This window comes from Perca fluviatilis, chromosome 10 (genome assembly GCF_010015445.1).
Source record: "Perca fluviatilis chromosome 10, GENO_Pfluv_1.0, whole genome shotgun sequence".
Classification (NCBI taxonomy): domain Eukaryota; kingdom Metazoa; phylum Chordata; class Actinopteri; order Perciformes; family Percidae; genus Perca; species Perca fluviatilis.
Window position 1 is genome coordinate 28,050,053 of NC_053121.1, and position 20,161 is coordinate 28,070,213.

The 20,161-nt window shown below is 39.1% G+C and overlaps 2 protein-coding genes and 1 pseudogene across 2 annotated transcripts; all 3 read right to left on the reverse strand.

Moving 5' to 3' along the window:
• Positions 1–244: 244 nt before the first annotated feature.
• On the reverse strand, positions 245–7,472 carry LOC120566551. Its single transcript, XM_039813074.1, has 5 exons — positions 7,432–7,472; positions 6,872–7,218; positions 6,448–6,786; positions 5,874–5,990; positions 245–264 (listed from the first exon to the last, which is right to left on the reverse strand). The coding sequence occupies exons 1-5, from the start codon at positions 7,470–7,472 to the stop codon at positions 245–247; spliced, it is 864 nt and encodes a 287-aa protein (XP_039669008.1).
• Positions 7,473–12,710: 5,238 nt separating this feature from the next.
• LOC120566275 lies at positions 12,711–14,606 on the reverse strand (annotated as a pseudogene).
• A 1,430-nt stretch (positions 14,607–16,036) lies between these two features.
• Positions 16,037–18,513, reverse strand: LOC120566552. The gene is made up of 4 exons (XM_039813075.1): positions 18,469–18,513; positions 17,994–18,323; positions 17,076–17,432; positions 16,037–16,119 (listed from the first exon to the last, which is right to left on the reverse strand). The coding sequence occupies exons 1-4, from the start codon at positions 18,509–18,511 to the stop codon at positions 16,037–16,039; spliced, it is 813 nt and encodes a 270-aa protein (XP_039669009.1). The 5' UTR covers positions 18,512–18,513.
• Between the last annotated feature and the right edge of the window lie 1,648 nt (positions 18,514–20,161).

A 20,161-nucleotide genomic window follows, 5' to 3' on the forward strand; every position in this document is an offset into this window, starting at 1 on the left:
ATGCAGGGTTCCTATTGTTGTCTCCAAATCCACTGAAGGACATAGATGACACTGCAGAAAAGTCCCATATGATTCTGTTTCCAAAGGAGAACAAGCTGAATTACTGCCACTCTTTTTTGGTTCATGTGTTTGTATATAAATTTAACGATTGTAGAATTAAAAAATGTTGTATTTTTGTATTTTATTAGTTTATTTGTCAGGGACCATGCACAGTTCAGGCCCTGTACCAGAGTTAGCCATACGGCTAATTTACATCTGTGGTCCCTGGGTAAGGGAAATATAAGGACAATATAGACAATATAGACAATACAGACAATACTATCAAAACAGATAAAAACTTAACAACAAACAACATGTGACAAGCATTACATCGCATATAAACCAGAATACAAAATATACATTCCATGTTATAAAAAGATCAATGATCACACAGTTGATTCGCCTTCCGCCAAGTCTTTAAGGACATTTTAAAACTGCTTAGACTTGCACAATCTCTAATGTGAAGTGGAATTAAGTTCCACTTTTCTACTACAGTAAATGAAAAAGCTGATTGACCAAATTTAATCTTCCTAAATTGAGTGTAAAAGTCACCTCTTACAGAAGCCCTGGTGACCCTTACATTATCTCTGCAAAATGACACACATTGCTTGAGTGGGGGTGGTGCAAGATCATGGGTCAATTTATACATCAGGCACATGTCTGCAAAACAGAGAAAACTTACAAAGGTTAATAGGTTTTGTTTTTTATAATCGTACAGTGATGGTTTCTTAGTTTCTTGTCAAATGAAACTTCCTGAGATCCAGTCAATTTGTGGCTAAAGCATGGCTCTTAAACGTTCAGCCTTGGTATTAGATTGCCAGTGTGTAATCCATGCAAAACAATTTTGAATCAACATACTTTTTCAGATGTATCTGAATGGGATGCTGTCTGAGGAAAAGAACCAAGCCTGAATTGCTTTCTGCCGATAAAAGGCATTTTGTGTGTTCATGCCATTGGGTGACCGTATTTGTGCACATGGTCAGTATATACAGTGTTCTCCCTTTCTGCATTCAATGACTTCTCTGTGTTAGATTAACTGTTTTTTTTTTTAAACACTAAATATACTACTACCTTTTAAATATAAATGCATCACATGTAATGTATCTCTAAATATATAGGCCTATGTCCTACAAATCCTACAAAAGTGCCTGTAGCACTCAGTTAATCATGAATTTAAGTTTGAATTATGTGCATTTAAAAAAGATGTATCCAGCCATTTGCTGAAGTGACACACAAAGACCATGACAAAGACAGAGGAGCCATCTTAAATATTGTAAGAGCCAGCCAATTCAGATGCTCCACATCATCAATGATGACCCGCCCACTCTGCCTGTCAGTCACTTCAGCAGGAAGCGCACAGCATACAGAGGAGGGCTGTTAAACCATCCATCCTCTATACTCACTTCTTTTCAGTGGTGGTGATGAAAGGCAGCAGCAGAGAGACTCTCTCACAGTATCACAGGAACACATTCACCTGGAGGCGATTTACAGTTTCTGACCTGCATCTTTTTATCTGAACGAGATGTATAGAGAATTAAAATAGATACAACCTCTCTGCCAAAACACACGTTGTACTGTCACACATAAACCGATAAACACACATTCACAGTCATAACAAATGCATGGAAACTTTAGCGTTGTTGTGGTTGGACTTCAAACTAAGGTGTCAATACAAACTACTTTTCTCACTCTTTGTTTTGGCCTTAGGAGGCAGGCCGTTTGACCTTTGTTTTTTAAAGGCAAGGAATAACACAATTTTTTATGATTATTTTAATATCACAACAACTTATAGCAGTAAAGGGTTCAGGACGGTTGGGCACGCACGCATGCAAGCACGCACACACGCACGCACTTCAGGATTTGTACTGAGCACATTAACAAGACAAACTACAAATTAGCCTCCTGAAGTCTCTTGTAGCTGTTCCCTCACTACACATCCTGTTGAAGCCCATAGTCAAGTCTGTTCTGAGCAGGGGTGTCTGCATAATAATAATAATATTCTGATCATGGGTACAGTAAGGACACCAGCGACGGATGATCTAAGAGTTCTGGATGGTTTGTAAGCGGTGAGCAGGTCAGAGATGTAATTAGGAGTTAGGCCATTAGATTGTAAACAGTGAGCAATATTTCGAAATCAATTATATTTGCCTGTGAAATACTGTACCTATTTGGTTGTTAAATTTAGAGACTTGATGAATTCTGTTTTGTTATCATTTAAATGTTGGATGGATTTCAGTGATTCTGGCAAATGATAGAGAATCTGCACCAGAACCAATACTTGTTTTTTGGAGAGATCGAGACACACCAAATGCAACAGTTTGGCAAAAAAGCAGTGTTTTCTTTATTGACATTGTTTGATAGTTACAAATCATGTTACAAATAGTTAGACAGCAACACAAAAAATACAGGTTACAGGCTGATACAGAGTACTAGTCCGAAATCAGTGTTCTTTTTCTTGAATTTTTGAATTTGTGATATATCTGTGCCAACACTGATCCAGTGAAAAATTCCATATTTACAATTACTCCCAGTTACAGTAGAAACCTTATTATTTATATGTAATGTCCATCTTAACGGAAACTTAGTTTCTTTTATCTTTTGTTGCAAAATTGAGAATATCCTAGTTGTCATAGACAGATTTTGCTGGAAAAAACTAATTACTTTGCCATTTTCTGTTTTAGCAATTTTTGGGGGGAGGTATTTTTGTCCTTTATTGAATAGCAATAGTAGTGAGAGGATAGAAAATGAGGGAGAGATAAATTTTGACATTTAAAAAAAGTTTTCCAGCTGGACATGAATCAGGGCTGTTGCTGTTTGTGTTCTTTACTCGATCCATATGCCATCAGGGCACCCTGCTATGTAACTTTTAATTATGCACATTTGCATGAAAGAGACACACAAGTTAAAATGTTAGTCAAAGTGATATATAGCCTAATGCTTACAGCATTACCTCAGATAAACCCTTTAGCTCCAAACAGACTAACATACAGTACCAACTGATGGCAAACAGACCTGTTAACTCACTAATCCAACCCAAAAGCCTTGACAGCAGCGTAGCTCCTCTGTCTCTCTGCTGCTTTTGAATCCTTTATTGCACCACATCCAGTTTTCATCACAGTGAAGACGACAGCAGAATATATACTTGTGTCTTCATCTCTCTAAGGAAATGTGAGATGACAAAGTAAAATAACTAAAATAACTATTTTAATAAGGTTACTTCTACTGTACCGTTATGTTTTTTACCTGTGGAATTTTCTGACCACCACTGTGTTCTTGCTCGGCAACAACAGCTGAAATTATGAAACAGAAAATGTATAGATAATAAATACCGATGCAGTAGTTTTTATGTAATACTGCTGGACAGAGAATTAGGAGTAGTTCAGTGTGCTGATGTGCTGTCGCACAATGCCCTAAGCCAGTGTTAGAAAGGGCACGACATTTCCTACATTTTGATGTAAAATAAATTAGAGTTAAAACTGTGGATGGTATAGCAAAGTAAAAATAAATTTCTCACTCTGTCAGTTGGATCACCTACTCTGAGTCTGAACATTCTAGCCTATACACACTAATGTAAAAATGTCAGAAGTTTTTTTTTCAAAGGTTGAATATTTTAAAAAGTATTAATGTGATTTGAAAGTTGAATAATACCCATGTATTTAAGATGTGGGACATTTTAAAGTTTGAATAGAGTGTCTTGAAAATTCTGAATAACCAAACTCACAACTCCTCCTCCTGTCATGGAGATTCTTTACTGTAGACCGTGTTATCCTCCCTTTTCAGGACATGTCAAACTGTTAGCCAGTGTTTTTCAAATGTGCACCAAGTAGTAGGCACACTGTCAAAATGTCTTGTGGAATTTTTAAAAAGTTTTAAAATTTTACCTTTCGACTTTTTCCCTTTTATGGGACTTGGCGGTTTGAATTTATTTTAGAAAATAATGCATCCTTTTTATCCCACACTTTAGTGGCATAACAAGTCAACACTGGGTCCCTATGCAGGATTATCAAGGCGGGCCCCCCCTACTACAGCACGTGATGATGGCGCAATGTCAAATGCCAAAATGCCTGATTTCAAGGGAGCTTTTGTAAAAAAATTTGATAAAAGTTGCAATGTCTTTTGTATGTTTGTTGCAATGAAGTTGCAGAAAACAGTGAAAGTTGCAAAAAAAGTTGTTTTGGGGAGAATAATAATTTTTACTATTAATTCATTACTCTGGGCTGAGATTTCCTAGGAATCTTACCAAAAAGGCTCAAGATGCTGCAAATGTTGGTATAATGTGAAAATGGCTGGTGGATTTAAGACAAAAAATAATAATTTATTGAATGAATCAAATATGAACATATCTGTCACTCATTAATTTCCTATCCTGGCCACTCACACACACACACATTCATACGGTTTGATAAAGTACTTATTGGACTTTATCACTGCACTTACAATAAAGAGCGTAGCTGTCCTCAATTTAGGTCATCGTGTCGTCTCATCTGCATTTTTTCCTGCATCCGCCGTGTGTGTGTGTGTGCGTACGCCAGTCGCGGGGGAAATGGAGCAGCAGCCCCGCCTGCTGCAGAGAGCCGACAGTATTGAAACAGCAGCCGCTGACTTTATAGTGAAAAATCGTTACAGCGTACATTGATGTAAAAATGTATGTTGGTCTGAAAAGTTTTGCACGGTCTTTCGCTGTATGTTGTGTTGGTAAATGTGAGATGTTCGAGTCACACACACGTCTCGTCTTCATAACAGAAACAAGGAAATGAATTTGACCCGTTCTCACTATCGCTTGGTCAGTGGCTGCACGTGGGACTGCTGGAATTGTCCGAGTAATGAAAACGCGATAGGGTGCCCCGAGTGTCAATCAATATCTTCCAGTGATGCGGGCCCCTGATTGGATCCGAGTGAAAATGTTACCATTCAGGTAACTTCCTGTGGGAATCAGAGGTGGGAAACTCGGGCTCGATTTTGCTAACCGAGTTTCCCAGTTGGTTCACTGGCAATCACATCATAGCCACGCCCTAAAACACCCCCTGCTTTATTGCCAATTTTAAAATCAACAAGACCATAATTTAAAAAATCAACATCATTCTGTATTGCATAAGACTTAAAACTAGCGATTGAGACCATAAACTCATTATGAAAATGTTTGCTAAGGTAATAAATCAAGTGAGAAGTGGGTCACTTTCTCATAGACTTCTACAGAAAACAACCTTTTGCAACTGCACGTCTCTCCCCCTGCTGGAATTCAGATAGAATGCAGGTTTAAGGCACTTCCGCATTTGCAACACTTCGCAGAACCGGATGCTTTGTCCATTATTGTTAACAGTCTATGATTGTTGCAAAGCCATCTTTTATATACAATAAATCTGCATACAGGGCAGTTATGTTTAGCAAGTATTAGCCTGTGGTGCTGACACTTTTCCCTAGTAAAATATTTAAGTTGCATTTCCACTTTTGACAGATGGTTATGTAAAGTAATACATGTACGTTGCCTCAAAGAAGGAATAACCCAAGACTCAAAGTGGCAACCATTTAATCAGAGGCTCACAATTTATATCCTTTGGGCTAAAACTGAAAAATTACTACCTATAATTGGTTGACTGGGACAAATAAAAGACGATAGAAGAGAACTGAATAATTAAATAGTTCATTTTAACAAATGCAACTGTAGAAGACACATAAGGGAGATTTTATAGGCTAGTGTTTAGGCCCAATGTGATGTCATGTCTTTTATTATTGAGTCTCCAAAACAGTTACTGAAATGAGAAAAAAAAATATTCTAAATGTTGGAACACAATCATAAATCCATGCCGAAACCCTTGTATATTTGAGGAACCTACCTTTGCAATGTTTACAAACTCTCTTTCGATTTACGTAGAAAATAAGGACGACTATCACAGTCGCACAACAGGCCAACATGACTCCAAGAACAAGGACTACTGGCTCCAGTTCTGATCCTGCAATTAGAGAAATGTCAACAGACACCTCATTTATGTTTGTTTATTTTAATGACTTGCCGAAACAGTAAAGTAAAAAATATTAAAGTACTTTGAAACAATTCTAATGTAGTCACCCTCCTTTAGAAGTAGTAAGAGATTTTCAATAAACCAACTAATACTCTTTCCTTTCACCTCATTTTCAAAACAATACAAGAAAGGGACAAAAAGAACATTTCTTCTTTTACTAACATTTATCTTGTCAGAGAGCTGTGTATCTGTTTGACTTAAATATGCAACATGAAAGGGACATAAAATATATGTATCCATAAATATATGCAGAGTACACTTATACAGTATTAGTACACAATAATGTATGTTCTTTTATACAAAAAAATGTAATCCAGTCCGACCAGCTTTTAAAGTTAAGCTGTATTAAAGATATCACAATTCAACATAAAAGACTTTAAAAACATACTTGTCTCCACTTTAGTTCCTTCACTAAACAGGATCTCTCCACACGTGACCACAGCACAGTAGTAAGTCCCAGTATCAGAGGAGTTCTGTATAGTTTGGGACAGACTGTAGACACAACTTCTTTCCTCTTCTTCATCACTGTGAGTGTAAATGATGCCTGGGTGAGATTCTCCTGATCCAGATCTGAACCAGTACACACTGTGTTCACCTGGACACTGATCTATGTTTCCTTTTGTCTTGGAGAGAAGGGAACAATGGAGAGTCTCTGAGTCGCCCAGCTGGACCGACTCTGTCTCCGGACTTTGTTTCACATAGACAGCTTTCTGCAGGTTTTTATGATCTGTGTGATTCACAAAAAGGCGGTTAATGGGTATTTTAGTATCGACAAAGCAGCAAACAAGGTCACTGAAATGAACACACTTTACCATTCACAGCCAAAAGTGTGCCGTTAATAAATTGAATTCCGTATGCCGATCCTGCTTGACACAAGTATGTTGCTTCATCTTCTTTGCTTACATTTGTGATGTTGAGAACATGCCAATTGTTCACAGTTGTTACTGTGAATCTTGAGTTGGTAAATGGTTCTTGAAGTGTTATTTTGTCAAAAGTTCCTGCTTCAACTGTTTGGACCATATGTCCAAACTTCAGCTTATACCAGTAAAACAACCCGGCTTCAATCCCAGAGACTGAACATGTCAGAGACAAACTATCTCCAAGTTCAATCACAGTCAAAGAGATCTGATGAGGAACCTCTGCAGTTTGAATCAGGGTCCTCCAAGAAAAGAGACAAAAACTATGAAAAATGTAACAGAAGACAATTAAAAACAAATATAACCTACAGTACAAATACATATACAAAAAAGGAAAATAAGAAAGTACATAAATACAATACAAAAATAGCATTTTTGTCATATTTTTACACATTGTTCAAAACAAACTTTTTGACAATAGTACTTAAAGTAGAAACCTAAAGTTCCACTTACACAATGTACTTAGAAGAATCAAAGCAGCCAGTCTTCCGATCATTGTGGTACAGAGCTCTTCTCTTGCACAACTGATGTCTTACCACTCAAATGAAAGATTTAGTCACAAGGTGATCAAGATTTACAAAGTGGAAATCTTACTGATTGGCTGAAACATAGAAAATGCACTTCCTGTCAAATTTTCAGTGTCTCTTTCAGTCTTACTTGTTGGTCACCACAAGTGAATCTAATATGTATAGTTTGTTGTTTTACATGGATAGACTAGCTAATAAAGCAACATAAGCATGACTGAAAACTGTATTATATATGATTATATATAGTAAAACTGTATTATACATGATCATATATAGTAAAACTGTATTATATATGAGTATATATAGTAAAACAATCATACATAAATACATATAAAACTTTATATTAAAACTATGTTTTAGTTTCTCTATGATTTTTTTCTGCTAATAGACAACGGAAAATAGGCTGGAGTTGTACACACCAGAGACGTCTGCTTGTATTCATATTGTATTATAGATGAATAACAATAATGATTTATTCCTACAAAGTCATAGAGTAGTATCATAGCAAAGGCAGCACTGGGATGAATTAAAAATTAAAGACAGGATATTTATAGTACTCATAATTATTTCTACTGATTATGTTAAACAACATATGGATGGTGCATATTCTTCATGTTGAGGTTTTGTTTTGAGTGTTTTTTTTTTGTCAAATCAGATGGGGTTTAGAGAGCTCAGGGTAAAAAAAAGCACAAAGCCGCCTGGAAGAAATGCTTAACATTTAGAGTAACGCTCTGCTCTGCTCTGCATGTTACTTAATATCTTTAATCCACTACATTTACTGTATGTGACAGCTATAGTTACTGGTTACTTTACAGATTAAGATTTTGAATACAAACCATTTGATCAGTTTAGAAATTAGGGGCTCTGATATAAAATAAACTACTAATAAGTAGCAGTTAAAATCCAGCTTGATCATCTATTATATTATTTACAGGTAATGCATCTATAATAATGACCCAACAATACAGTACCCTTTGTTGCTAATAAGTCCTATTTGATAATGATTTTACTTGTAATGGAGTATTTTTACAGTGTGGTATTGCTATTTTCAATCAAAACAATGGATGTAAACACAGACTTTTGATGATGTCGTGAAGTGGCATTATGGGAGTTGTAGTTTTCATTGTTTAACAAAATTGCTGAGTCAAATATATCTGTTCATGGAAGGGTTTATCCATTACAGTTTTATCCACATTACGTTGAGTAAAGTTTGTTTATGTCATTCTGATAAAATAGCTGCAGTTTCCCCCACATAATTACGTTTTCTTGATTAGATTTGTGAAATAATACTTTTTCAACCTGAGTCTCTGTCTCGGAAGAGTCCCAACGCTGTGGAAGACATAGGGCCCTATTTTAACAATCTGAAATGCAAGTATCAAATGTGAAACGCAAGTAGCTTTGTGGGCGGATCTCGGGCGCTGTTGCTATTATACCGGAGGGATAAATGACTCTTGCGCCCAACGCAAATCTAAAATGGGTCGGTCTGAAGTAGCAAGGTGTGGTTTGGGCGTAACGTGAAAATAACCAATCAGAGCGTCATCTCTCATTCCCTTTAAGAGCAGGCGTGCTTGTTCCATGGCGGATTGCTATTTTGACGGCGGATTTGCCTGGCACACGCCAGCGGGAGCTGTCCGAAATGCGGCAAAGTAATAAATGCCCGTCTTGGCCGGTTGGCGATTTTGCTGCGGCCTCTCGGGCGCATCTCCTCAAGTCTGGAGAGGATTGCTGCAGCCATGGAGCGTGGGCCTCCAAACGCACCACCTGCACCTGTTGTGCCCCTTCCTCCTCCCCCACTCCATCTCCGTTCACCCGCTCCATCAGGAGCACATCGTGCATTGCCACTCCCGGACCAGATTCCGCCGGAGTGTCCAATCCGGCCGTAGTTCAACATCACGTCTCCTTAAGTCCTCTAATATTTCCTCATTTATGTCATCAACACATCCATGATTCATGGAAATGTGTAAAACACAACAAGCCACAAAGAATGCTACGACTTTTTGAAGACTGTACTGTAAAGTGCCTCCTGATCTATCCAAACACCTGAAGCGCATTTTCAGTAATATTTTTCCTTGTAATTATGTATGCTTTGCCAAACAGTTCGTCAGACTGAAGAACTGCCTCTCTGACACTGTGATCAGTATCACTGGAGCTCCACAGGGAACTGTGCTCACACCAGCCCTTTTTACCCTGCACACGTCTGACTTCTGCTACAACACAGAGTCATGCCACATGCAGAAGTTTTCGGACGATACTGCAAGTGGGGTGTATTAGGAATGGGCAGGAGGAGGAGTACAGGGGCCTGGTGGAGGACTTTGTGCAATGGTGCAAACTCAACCACCTACAACTCAACACCTCTAAGACCAAGGAGACGGTGGTGGATTTCCGTAGGTCTAAGCCTGCTCTGCTGCCAGTCTCCATTGAGGGGGGTCAATGTGGAGGTGGTAAACACTTACAAGTATCTGGGGATACACCTGGACCATAAACTGGACTGGTCAGCCAGCACTGAAGCACTCAAGAAAGGGCAGAGCCGGCTGTACTTCCGGAGGAGGCTGCGGTCCTTTAATGTCTGCAGCAAGCTCCTCTGGATGTTTTACCAGTCTGGTGTTGCCAGCGTCCTCTTCTATGCTGTGGTATGCTGGGGAGGAAGCACTAAGAAGAGGGATGCTGGGCGACTGGACAGGCTGGTAAGGAAAGCTGGCTCTGTCGTGGGCGCTGAACTGGAGTGCATCACTTCAATATCAGATCAATCAAATGACCCTGAACAAACTGTTCAAAATTTTGGACAATGACCGTCATCCACTGCACTATCACAAAGCAGAAGAGCATGATCAGCTCAAGACTACACACACTGCCATGCACAACTGACAGACTGGGAAAGTAATTTGTCCCCAGGGCCATACAAACCTCTGCAATGCTGCACAAAAAGGAAGAGGAGAGATCAACTTCTCTGCATAGTCTGTCTGCCTCTCCTCCCTCTCCACCACTTCCACTACCTCCTATAACAACAGTTATGTACTGACTGTCCACTGGCCCACTGTTTACTGCTTACACTGTTTACTGGCTATATTAGCCCATATGCACATTCCCTCCCTCCCTCCTTCCCCCAGCCTGGACTGAGGTCTAACTTAATAGTTGAACAATGGCTGTAACGCTATTACTTCAAACCTCTAATATTGACTGTTGATTTGTGTATACTGTCCACTTTATTCCCATATAATGCACATATTTAATGCTGTCTGTTTTTAAACTTTATCCTTGCACTGTTATATAGTTTTTATATTACTATGTCTACATTCCTTGCACTTATTGGACTTATTTTCACTACCACCATGAAACACACTCTCATAGAGCACCTTACCATAGAGCACCTTACCTGCCCTGTCACTGCATGCGTCTCATGCTTATGCATCCTTTAGTACATTCATGTGGATTTTTTATTTAGCATCTTTTCTTTTATTGTCCATATTATTCATGTGGATGTTTTATTTTTTTTTATTTGTTATGTTATCATCCTGTTCATGATGTATGTGTATGTTGTGTGTGATGTCTGTAAGCTACTGGGACCTTGAATTTCCCCTTGGGGATCAATAAAGTATCTATCTATTGTTCCCACGCCCATGTTATGTCAACCTTGATAACCCTGCCAGACATTACCACCTGCCAACTGTCCCAGCCAGGGGTGAGGATCTAAATATCCCCAGTACCTCATCTGATAACGAACACATTTCATCCTATATTTTATATTTTCTTTTTTATTTATTGTGAAAATGTTGGACTCTATTCTACACTATCTACACTATTTTTATTTATCAGATTCTCTGGACATGAAATATATTATACTCATAACACAAGAAAAAAATATATAAAACTGAATGTTGAGCTGGTACATCTGTTACTGCATGATAAATGGGTTTAAAGTAAAAAGATGATGACTGAGAAATTACATAAAAGAAACTATGTTAAGATCACTGTAGAGCAATTTATACTCTAGATCTGGTCTTGATGTTAACAGACCAGATGTTAAAGCAAAGAATGAACTCTGCCGCACTGAATTTCTCAACAAGGAAAGTGAAAAGAGGGACGAGGAAGAAGAGAGAGTCACCAGCAGAGTGTGTTAGAGCAGATTACCACAACCAGCACCAGCCCTCTCTGTAGACAGAGCAGGCTCTCTACGGTTCCCGAGTCTCTACAGAGAGCTTCATCTTGGGTGGGATTACACATATCTTTTTATTCCCAATTGCCATCCAATAGTAGGGTAATGGTGCTTGTTGTCAACATGTCTGTGTTTGCTTTTGTTGTTTTGTTGACATAAAAATGTATATTTATATTGTCTTTTCATATGGAGTAACTGAATCTTCACTCATCACAAATAGTTTAAGAGCAGCAGTTTGCCTGTGAAATACTGTAGCTATCAGGTTGTTAAGGTTAGAGACTTGATACATTATGTTTTGTTATTTAAATGTTGGATGGATTTCAGTGATTCTGGCAAATGATAGAGAATCTGCAGCAGAACCAACACTTGTTTTTTGGAGAGATCACACCAAAAGCAACAGTGAACAGTGGTGTTTTCTTTATTGACATTGTTTGATAGAGTTACAAATCATGTTTACAAATAGTTAAACAGCAACAACAAAAATACCGGTTACAGGCTGATACAGAGTAGAGCTGTAATCGGGCCTTAAAAGTACGGCCCGAAAAGGCCCGAGCCCGACAAAGTACATTTTGATTGACAGCTTTTTAAAAGCCCGAACCCGTTTACAGCCCGACTGTACAAAAGGCCGTCTATCAACAGTCATTAGAGTGTCGGAGAATAGCGCGGACACGCTTCACACCGCGAGCGGGCACACGCACCACTCAGCGGAAAAGAGAGAGAAAGAAAGAGACTGCGCCCGCCGCACACAGCTCCTTTTGTCTTTGTAAAAAATTGTCATTTATACATATTTTAACATAATTTATTCATGACTAACGGAGGCTATAGGCCACTTGGAAGTTGGAACAAAGAAACAGGCTAAGTCCTCCAGAGACCAGCCTCTGTTTCACCTCCTCAGGATCCATTTTTCATGCAATCGAAACGCATCAGCTGACCCTCATTTACCCTACAACCCGAAGCGCGAAGCCCGAGCGTGTAAAATAATAGAAATTAAGACCGAACCATCGGGTCCCGTGGAGGTCCCGTGCGGGGTTCGCGGCAAAATCTTCAGCTCTAATACAGAGTACTAATCCGAAATCAGTGTTCTCTTTCTCGAATTTTAGAATTTGTGATATATCTGTGCCAACACTGATCCAGTTGAAAATTCCATATTTACAATTACTCCCAGTTACAGTAGAAACCTTATTATTTATATGTAATGTCCATCTTAAGGGAAACTTAGTTTCTTTTATCTTTTGTTGCAAAATTGAGAATATCCTAGACAGATTTTGCTGGAAAAAAACTAATTACTTTACCAACTGATGGCAAACAGACCTGTTAACTCACTAATCCAACCCAAAAGTCTTGACAGCAGCGTAGCTCCTCTGTCTCTCTGCTGCTTTTGAATCCTTTATCGCACCACTTCCAGTTTTCATCACAGTGAAGACGACAGCAGAATAAATACTTCTGTCTTCATCTCTCTGAGGAAATGTGAGATGGCAAAGTCAAATAATTAAAATAACTATTTTAATAAGGTTACTTCTACTGTACTGTTATGTTTTTTACCTGTGGAATTTTCTGACCACCACTGTGGTTTTGCCTGGCAGCAACAGCTGAAATCATGAAACAGAAAATATATAGATGATAAATCCAGATGCAGTCATTTTTATGTAATGCTGTTGGACAGAGAACTATGAGTAGGTTGCATTACCGTTGTTTCTCTGTATGGCGTAAATGATGACGGCTGTAACAATCAGATTTATGGCCGAGATAACCGAGAAAATAATTGTATTGGCCTTATGTGACCACACGCTGGTTCCTGAAACATTATCAAATGGAAAAAAAAAAAAGGTAAAACTAAATGGTGTTTAATTCAACTCCTGGTTGTATCATTTTGCTTGTAAAATAATATAAAAAATAATATTTTTAAATAAAACACTTATTATACAGTTACCTTCAATGTCCAGTTTAGTTCCATCTCCAAATAATATCTCCCGCACATGTGGCCACAGCACAGTAGTAAGTCCCGGCATCAGAGGAGCTGATGTTCTTAGAGAAACGATAAACACAACTCTTCTGAGTGTCAGATCTCTTGTCACATTCATTATGTCTTCTTCCAACAGTGTAGATGATGTCCGGATGAGATTTATCTGATCCGGCTCTGATCAAGAACACACTGTCATCTCCTGGACACCGTCTTGTCCTCAGAGTCGGAGAGGATTGAACACTGAAGAGACACAGAGTCTCCAGGCCGGACTGGATCAGATACTGTCCCCGCTGAACAACAGTATAGTTTGATGTCCTCTGAGTGTTTCCTGTGTAATACAAAACTGTGTTAAAAGTTTGGGATCTCTTTTGAAAGCTTAAGAAGCATTGAGGTACAGTATATCTCAAATATAAATCCAACACGCTTGATGGCACTTTTTAAAAGTAGATCACATTATTACCTTTTACTAACAAATATGTCCCACTCCACTGATTATCATTCCACTCCATTTACAGCACAGTGGTACATTCCCTCATCTTCTTTGGTTGTCCTCAGAATGGTCAGGTTGCTAACATTCTTCTCATAATGTACCTCAATCGTGATTCAGAAACATCTGGTGCATACTGAGGTTGTGTAGATTTCCACAGTGTCACAATAGCTTTCAGAGTTTCCCCGGCACTCTGCTTGTACCAGTGGAGTTTTTGCTGCTCAACTCTTTATTAGAGAAAACACATGTGAAGGTGACAGGTTCGCCAAGATGAACTGTGGTCACTGGAGTCAGCGTATCTAGATTAAATTAAAATGTACAAGACATTAAACAGTAAATGATATGTGTAAAGATCTAAAAAAATTTAAAGTGTTCATACACAAAGTACAATACTGTACATAGATTGCATGTAGATACAGATGAATTATAAAATATTCAGTTATTGTATAGCACTTACATCCCTGGTGAAGGAGAAGCAGTGTGACCCACAACAGGATCATCATCATCTTGACATTGTGTCTTGTGAGGAGACTTGTTGGTTATTTTATGAGTGAAGGAGTTGAGATGAATCTGATAGGTCAGTTCATCAAATGCATCTTGTGTCTGATTGGCTATAACAGACATAAGATCAAAATGGATTTCCTGCCACACTGGCTTTGACCTGGTCTGTGTGAAGTTGTAACCTCTCATTCTCATCCATCAACTGTTTGATGTAAATGTTTTCTTTATTTAACATTCAACATTATTTCGCGTTTTATTTCTAGAAGGCATAGTCACTTAGCATTTTGAATCTGAAACGATAATTTTCCTTTCCTTTAGTGTTAATAAAATGTAGTATTATGTATGGTGCACTAACAGCACTAACGTGACAGTTGTGCTACTGCTTGTGGTACCAAGTGCTTCTTCTCTTTTTTCTGAATCGACTTTGACTTTGACTGTTGCAAGACGTATTTAAAGCTTTTTCTTGGTATCCTCTGTTGCATCTCTATTAAGCATCAGCTCCAAGATTGACCAGCATGTATGATTCTTACTGGCATGCTGTTTATATATATTGTGGCTGTATACCAACTGCATCGTACACCCTTTAAAAGGTAGTCACTCGTGGATACTACTGCCTACCTACCCAGTACAAATCAATATATACCAATTCTTGCTAATATGTCCCGCTATTGCTGCATTCTTTTTAATGGCCAGCAAGGAGCAACTCCACTTGTTGCAAAAGAGACTGCCCGGTGGTGGCCCTCCAGTGACAAAGTAATTATGATGGGAGCAAAGCAACAAGACGTGGGTGGCGAGTAAAGCGTGCCCAATTCTGCATAAGGTATGTTGGGGCAGTGATAACGGGAATTTCACCTAGGAGAGACGGGTTTTAATTCCTGTGAACAGTACATTTTTTACTTTACAGAAAAAGGAAACTTTGTCACGTTCTGCGTAAAGTGCATAACCTGAAGTAAAGTAACGTAATAAATGTCAATGATTTCGCAAACCATGATTTTTTTGTGCCTTAACCCAACCACAATCCACGCTAATGACGCGTTCAAAAGCCGTTACGTTCTGTGGTTGAGGATGAAAGGTGCTCCTGTCAGTCGTATTTCCTGTTCCCTCTAAGGGTGCTTATTTATGAAACGCTCCTATGGGTCGTTTTTAGAGGGGGAGGAATAAACAACCTATATTGATGTGTGCTTTGAAGGACTTTGTGCAAAAAAAGTCTGATTGTATACAGTAGAAATCTACGAGAAAATGATACTACTTCTCACTTGATTTATTACCTTAGTAAACATTTTCCTAATGAGTTTATGGTTTTAATCTCTAATTTGAAGTCTTAAAAAATGCATGATGACCATTTTGTAAATTATAATTCCCATTTAAAAGTAAAATATGCAATATAGCAGGGTATGTTTTAGGGCGTGGCTACTTTGTTAGTGACAAGTCACTCACGTGTCCTTGGGTTCCCAACCAGATCACACCTTGCTCCTCCTCGAGCTCCACCCTCTCGTCCAAATATGGCCTCTTCTGGCTCAAAAAAAGATGGTGACCGGCAAAATGCTAAACTCACAACATGACATCATGACTTCGTGTAAACATACACCGTTGATTTTCTTATGCCAAGTGGCGTGTTATCTGTACGCTTTTTGAGCTATCCGTGTGTATGTCACGCTGTATACAGTGGCCATAAACATACATGCCGTGTGGCGTGTTATCGCCGTCTTGCCGTGTTATCGGAGAACAACGTGTTATCGCGAGGAAAGCTATGGTTGAGTTTAGGAAAAGAAGAACCAGTTGGGTTTAGGAAAAGAAACGGGGTTGGCTTTAATAAGAAGAAAGCGGCGGTTGAGGTTTAGGAAAAGAAGAATGGGGTTGAGTTTAAGAAAAGAAGAACGGGGTTGGGTTTACACAAACAACAGAGCGAGGAAATGCCACATGCGGGGACGCAATCCCGTCTCTCCGGGGTGAAAGTCCTGTGTCCTTTCATACTACTACATTCACATGCAAAACGCAAGAGTAATGTAAGTCAATGGAGGCCAAAGGCGGTGATAAAACACACTAAAAAGTGAGTATGCGTCTTTAAACCGCCAATAATGGCATACAAGGCTTAAAAACAGTAGTCCACAAACCAATGGGTGACCTCACGGTGACCACGTCCACTTTTTTATATAGCTAGTCTATACTGTGAAAACAAAGTTTGACACTGCCATCCATAGAACCATGCCACTACTTGATTGCATTGATTTTTGCAACAATGTTATACTCTTACAAGACTTACCTTTATATTGTTCATGTACATTTCCGGTTACAGAGCGAGGACAACATTTCCAACAACAGAAATGACCAAGCAGACTATTAACATCCCCATTGCAACAAATTCGGAATGTGTTCTTTGCACTAGAAAAGAAAAGAAAAAACATATCAATCCTGATGTAATTGACATATTTTGAGGATTACTTCCATTACTAAATGCCAGGTCATACCAATTTCCGCTTTAGTTCCATCTCCAAATAATATCTCACCGCATGTGGCCACAGCACAGTAGTAAGTCCCGGCATCAGAGGAGCTGATGTTCTTAGAGAAACGATAAACACAACTCTTCTGAGTGTCAGATCTCTTGTCACATTCATTATGTCTTCTTCCATCAGTGTAGATGATGTCCGGATAAGATTTATTTGATCTAGCTCTGAACCAGAACACACTGTCATCTCCTGGACACGTCTTGTTCCCAGAGTCGGAGAGGACTGAACACTGGAGAGTCACAGAGTCTCCTGGACGGACTGGATCTGATACTGTCGGCCACTGAACAACAGTGTAGTTTGATGTCCTCTGAGTGTTTCCTGCGTCATACAAAACTGTGTTAAAAGGATTTCAAAGCACATTTTGAAAGCCAAAGTAAAATTTAAGAATAGCTCAAATGCGACTTTAGTAGTTTGACATGATACTCTGCTGAAATGTAGCAAATTTGGAGCCCTTTTAGTCCAGCTAAAAGGGCTCCAAATTTGCTACATTTGCATGTATTCTCAGAGTAAAATACGGTTGTTGAAACATTGATTGGACCTACGGGAGTCATTGACAATCAACCTATTCTGTCGTTTAGATATGAGGATGTGTTGGAAAAAACACAGGAACATGTTTAGTGTTAAGTGGTTGAAAAGATTATTTTGTCAAATAAGTAAGACAACACATACACAGCGACAATCAGGTATTCACAAACATTTGGAAATAATAAGATGACCTGTGTCTGTATATTTAATTGGATTGACATGGGAAGTTTTTAGATTTTTTCAAAACCGGCTTGTGATCCTTAAACAGTTATTTTTCTTAAACATTACCGCAGTGAAGGTTTGGATCAGTGTCTGAGGCATTTGCCAAACTCTATAAAAGTAGATCATAATTACCTTTTATTAACAAATATGTTCCACTCCATACAGGACTTGTATACAGCTCCGTGGATGCACAGTGATACATTCCCTCATCTTCTTGGATTGTCCTCAGAATGGTCAAGTTGCTAAAATTGTTATCATTTTTTATTTCCAATCTTGATTCAGAAAACTCTGGTGCATACTCAGGTTTTGAAGATTCACGCTTTGTCACAATTAATTTCAGAGTTTCCCCGGCCCTCTGCTTGTACCAGTCGAGGTGTGGACGGCCAATCTTCTTATAATGGAGAGCACACGTGAAGGTTGCAGGTTCACCAAGTCTAACTATGCTAACTGGAACTAGTGAATCTAAAATAAATGAAAACATACCATACATGAAAAAATAAATGACAATTAGTGTATGATGTATAACATGTATCATGCAAAACCTCCATATGCTAGTTGGCATGCAAATTCTTAACTGAATACTTGCACAGAATAAAGTAGCACTTACATCCTTGATGAAGAACAAGCAGTGTAACCCATAACAGGATCATCTTGACATTGTGTCTTGTTAGAAAAATTGTTGGCATTTCAGTGACAAAAGGGGTGATGTCACAGGGCCATGAAAATGTCACACTGTCAAATGAATCTGATTGGTTATTACAGAATAAATATTCAATAGTGCACTTCCTGTCACATTTGTCTCATCCTGGCCTTTGAGAAGCATTTCACCTCATTCTTCTCTTCACACACTTCACAGTTTTTACTGGATACAATTGTGAAATTGTGACAACAGTATTGGACAACAAATTCCATGATAGGTATAACAAATAAAAAAGGATGACATTCCATTTAAAGGGGTGATAGAATGATTATATAGGGTATTTCACGCTGTTCCTTAAGGTCTCCTAATAGGTTATGTAACATTGGTTGGGCTGAAAATGGCCTGGATGATATTTTATTTGCCCTTATGCATCCCTGTGTTTTGGCCCTATTTGCAACAAAAGCTTTTCTTCCAAATATGGTATGGTCTTAAGACGTTAAAGATGAAAAGTTGTTAAAAGAAAAACTTTTCGTCATAGGGCGTGGCCGTGGCGGGGCAGCCATTTTGTGCATTTTGCCGCCGAAACAGGAAGTGGGTGTAACTCGAGTGTACGTTGTCCAACTGGCTCGAAACTTTTCAGGATTCATAAGAGTCCAACCCTGAGGACAAATAAAGGCCGATATTTACTTAAAGTCATACCGCCCCCTAGTGGCAACAGGAAGTAGGCCTAAAAGTCAAGGGGCTATACTTTAACAAACTCCTCCTAGAGATTTCATCCGATGGACTTCAAACTTGGTCTGTACCATCTCAACACCTTAACGATGAAAAGTTATTAAAAGAAAAACTTTTCGTCAGACGGTGTGGGCGTGGCGTGGCGGCCATTTTGAGTGTTTAGCGATGAACAAAGAAGTTGTTGTAACTTGAGTGTACGTTGTCGTATCTGCCCGAAATTTCTCACGATGGACAAGGGTCCATGCCTGAGGACACCTACAGGCCAAAACTGACTTTTGGTCATAGCGCCCCCCCCCTGGCCACAGGAAATGCGCCTTATATGACAAACATCATCCGATTTAAATGAAACTCAGAATGTGTGGTCTACATGTGATACTGATCCGCCCCCTATAATATGACCACGCCCACTTACTCAGGGCCCGCCCCCTTTCATAACATTTGAACCGTTTAAGGTAGAGTCTTGTGTGAGGTGTCATTGAACTCAGCAGAGACTTCATTCTTCATTGGTGATGGTTTGGCCCGCCCCCTAAGCTTTAGCCACGCCCCCTTTTATAACTAATGACCCATTTGATGCAGACCCTTGTGTGAGGTATCATTAAACTCAGCACAGACTTCCTTTTTAATTGGTGATGGTTTGACCTGCCCCCTAAGCTTAAGCCACGCCCCCTTTCATAACATTTGAACCATTTAAGGTTGACCCTTGTGTGAGGTAGCAATGAACTCAGCAGAGAGTTCCTTCTTCATTGGTGATGGTTTGGCCCACCCCCTATGCTTTAACCACGCCCCCTTTTATAACTAATGACCTGTTTGATGTAGACCCTTGTGTGAGATATCATTGAACTCTGCAGAGACTTCCTTATTCATTGGTGATGGTTTGGCCCACCCCCTATGCTTAAGCCACCCCCCCCCTTTCATAAAACCTTACCCA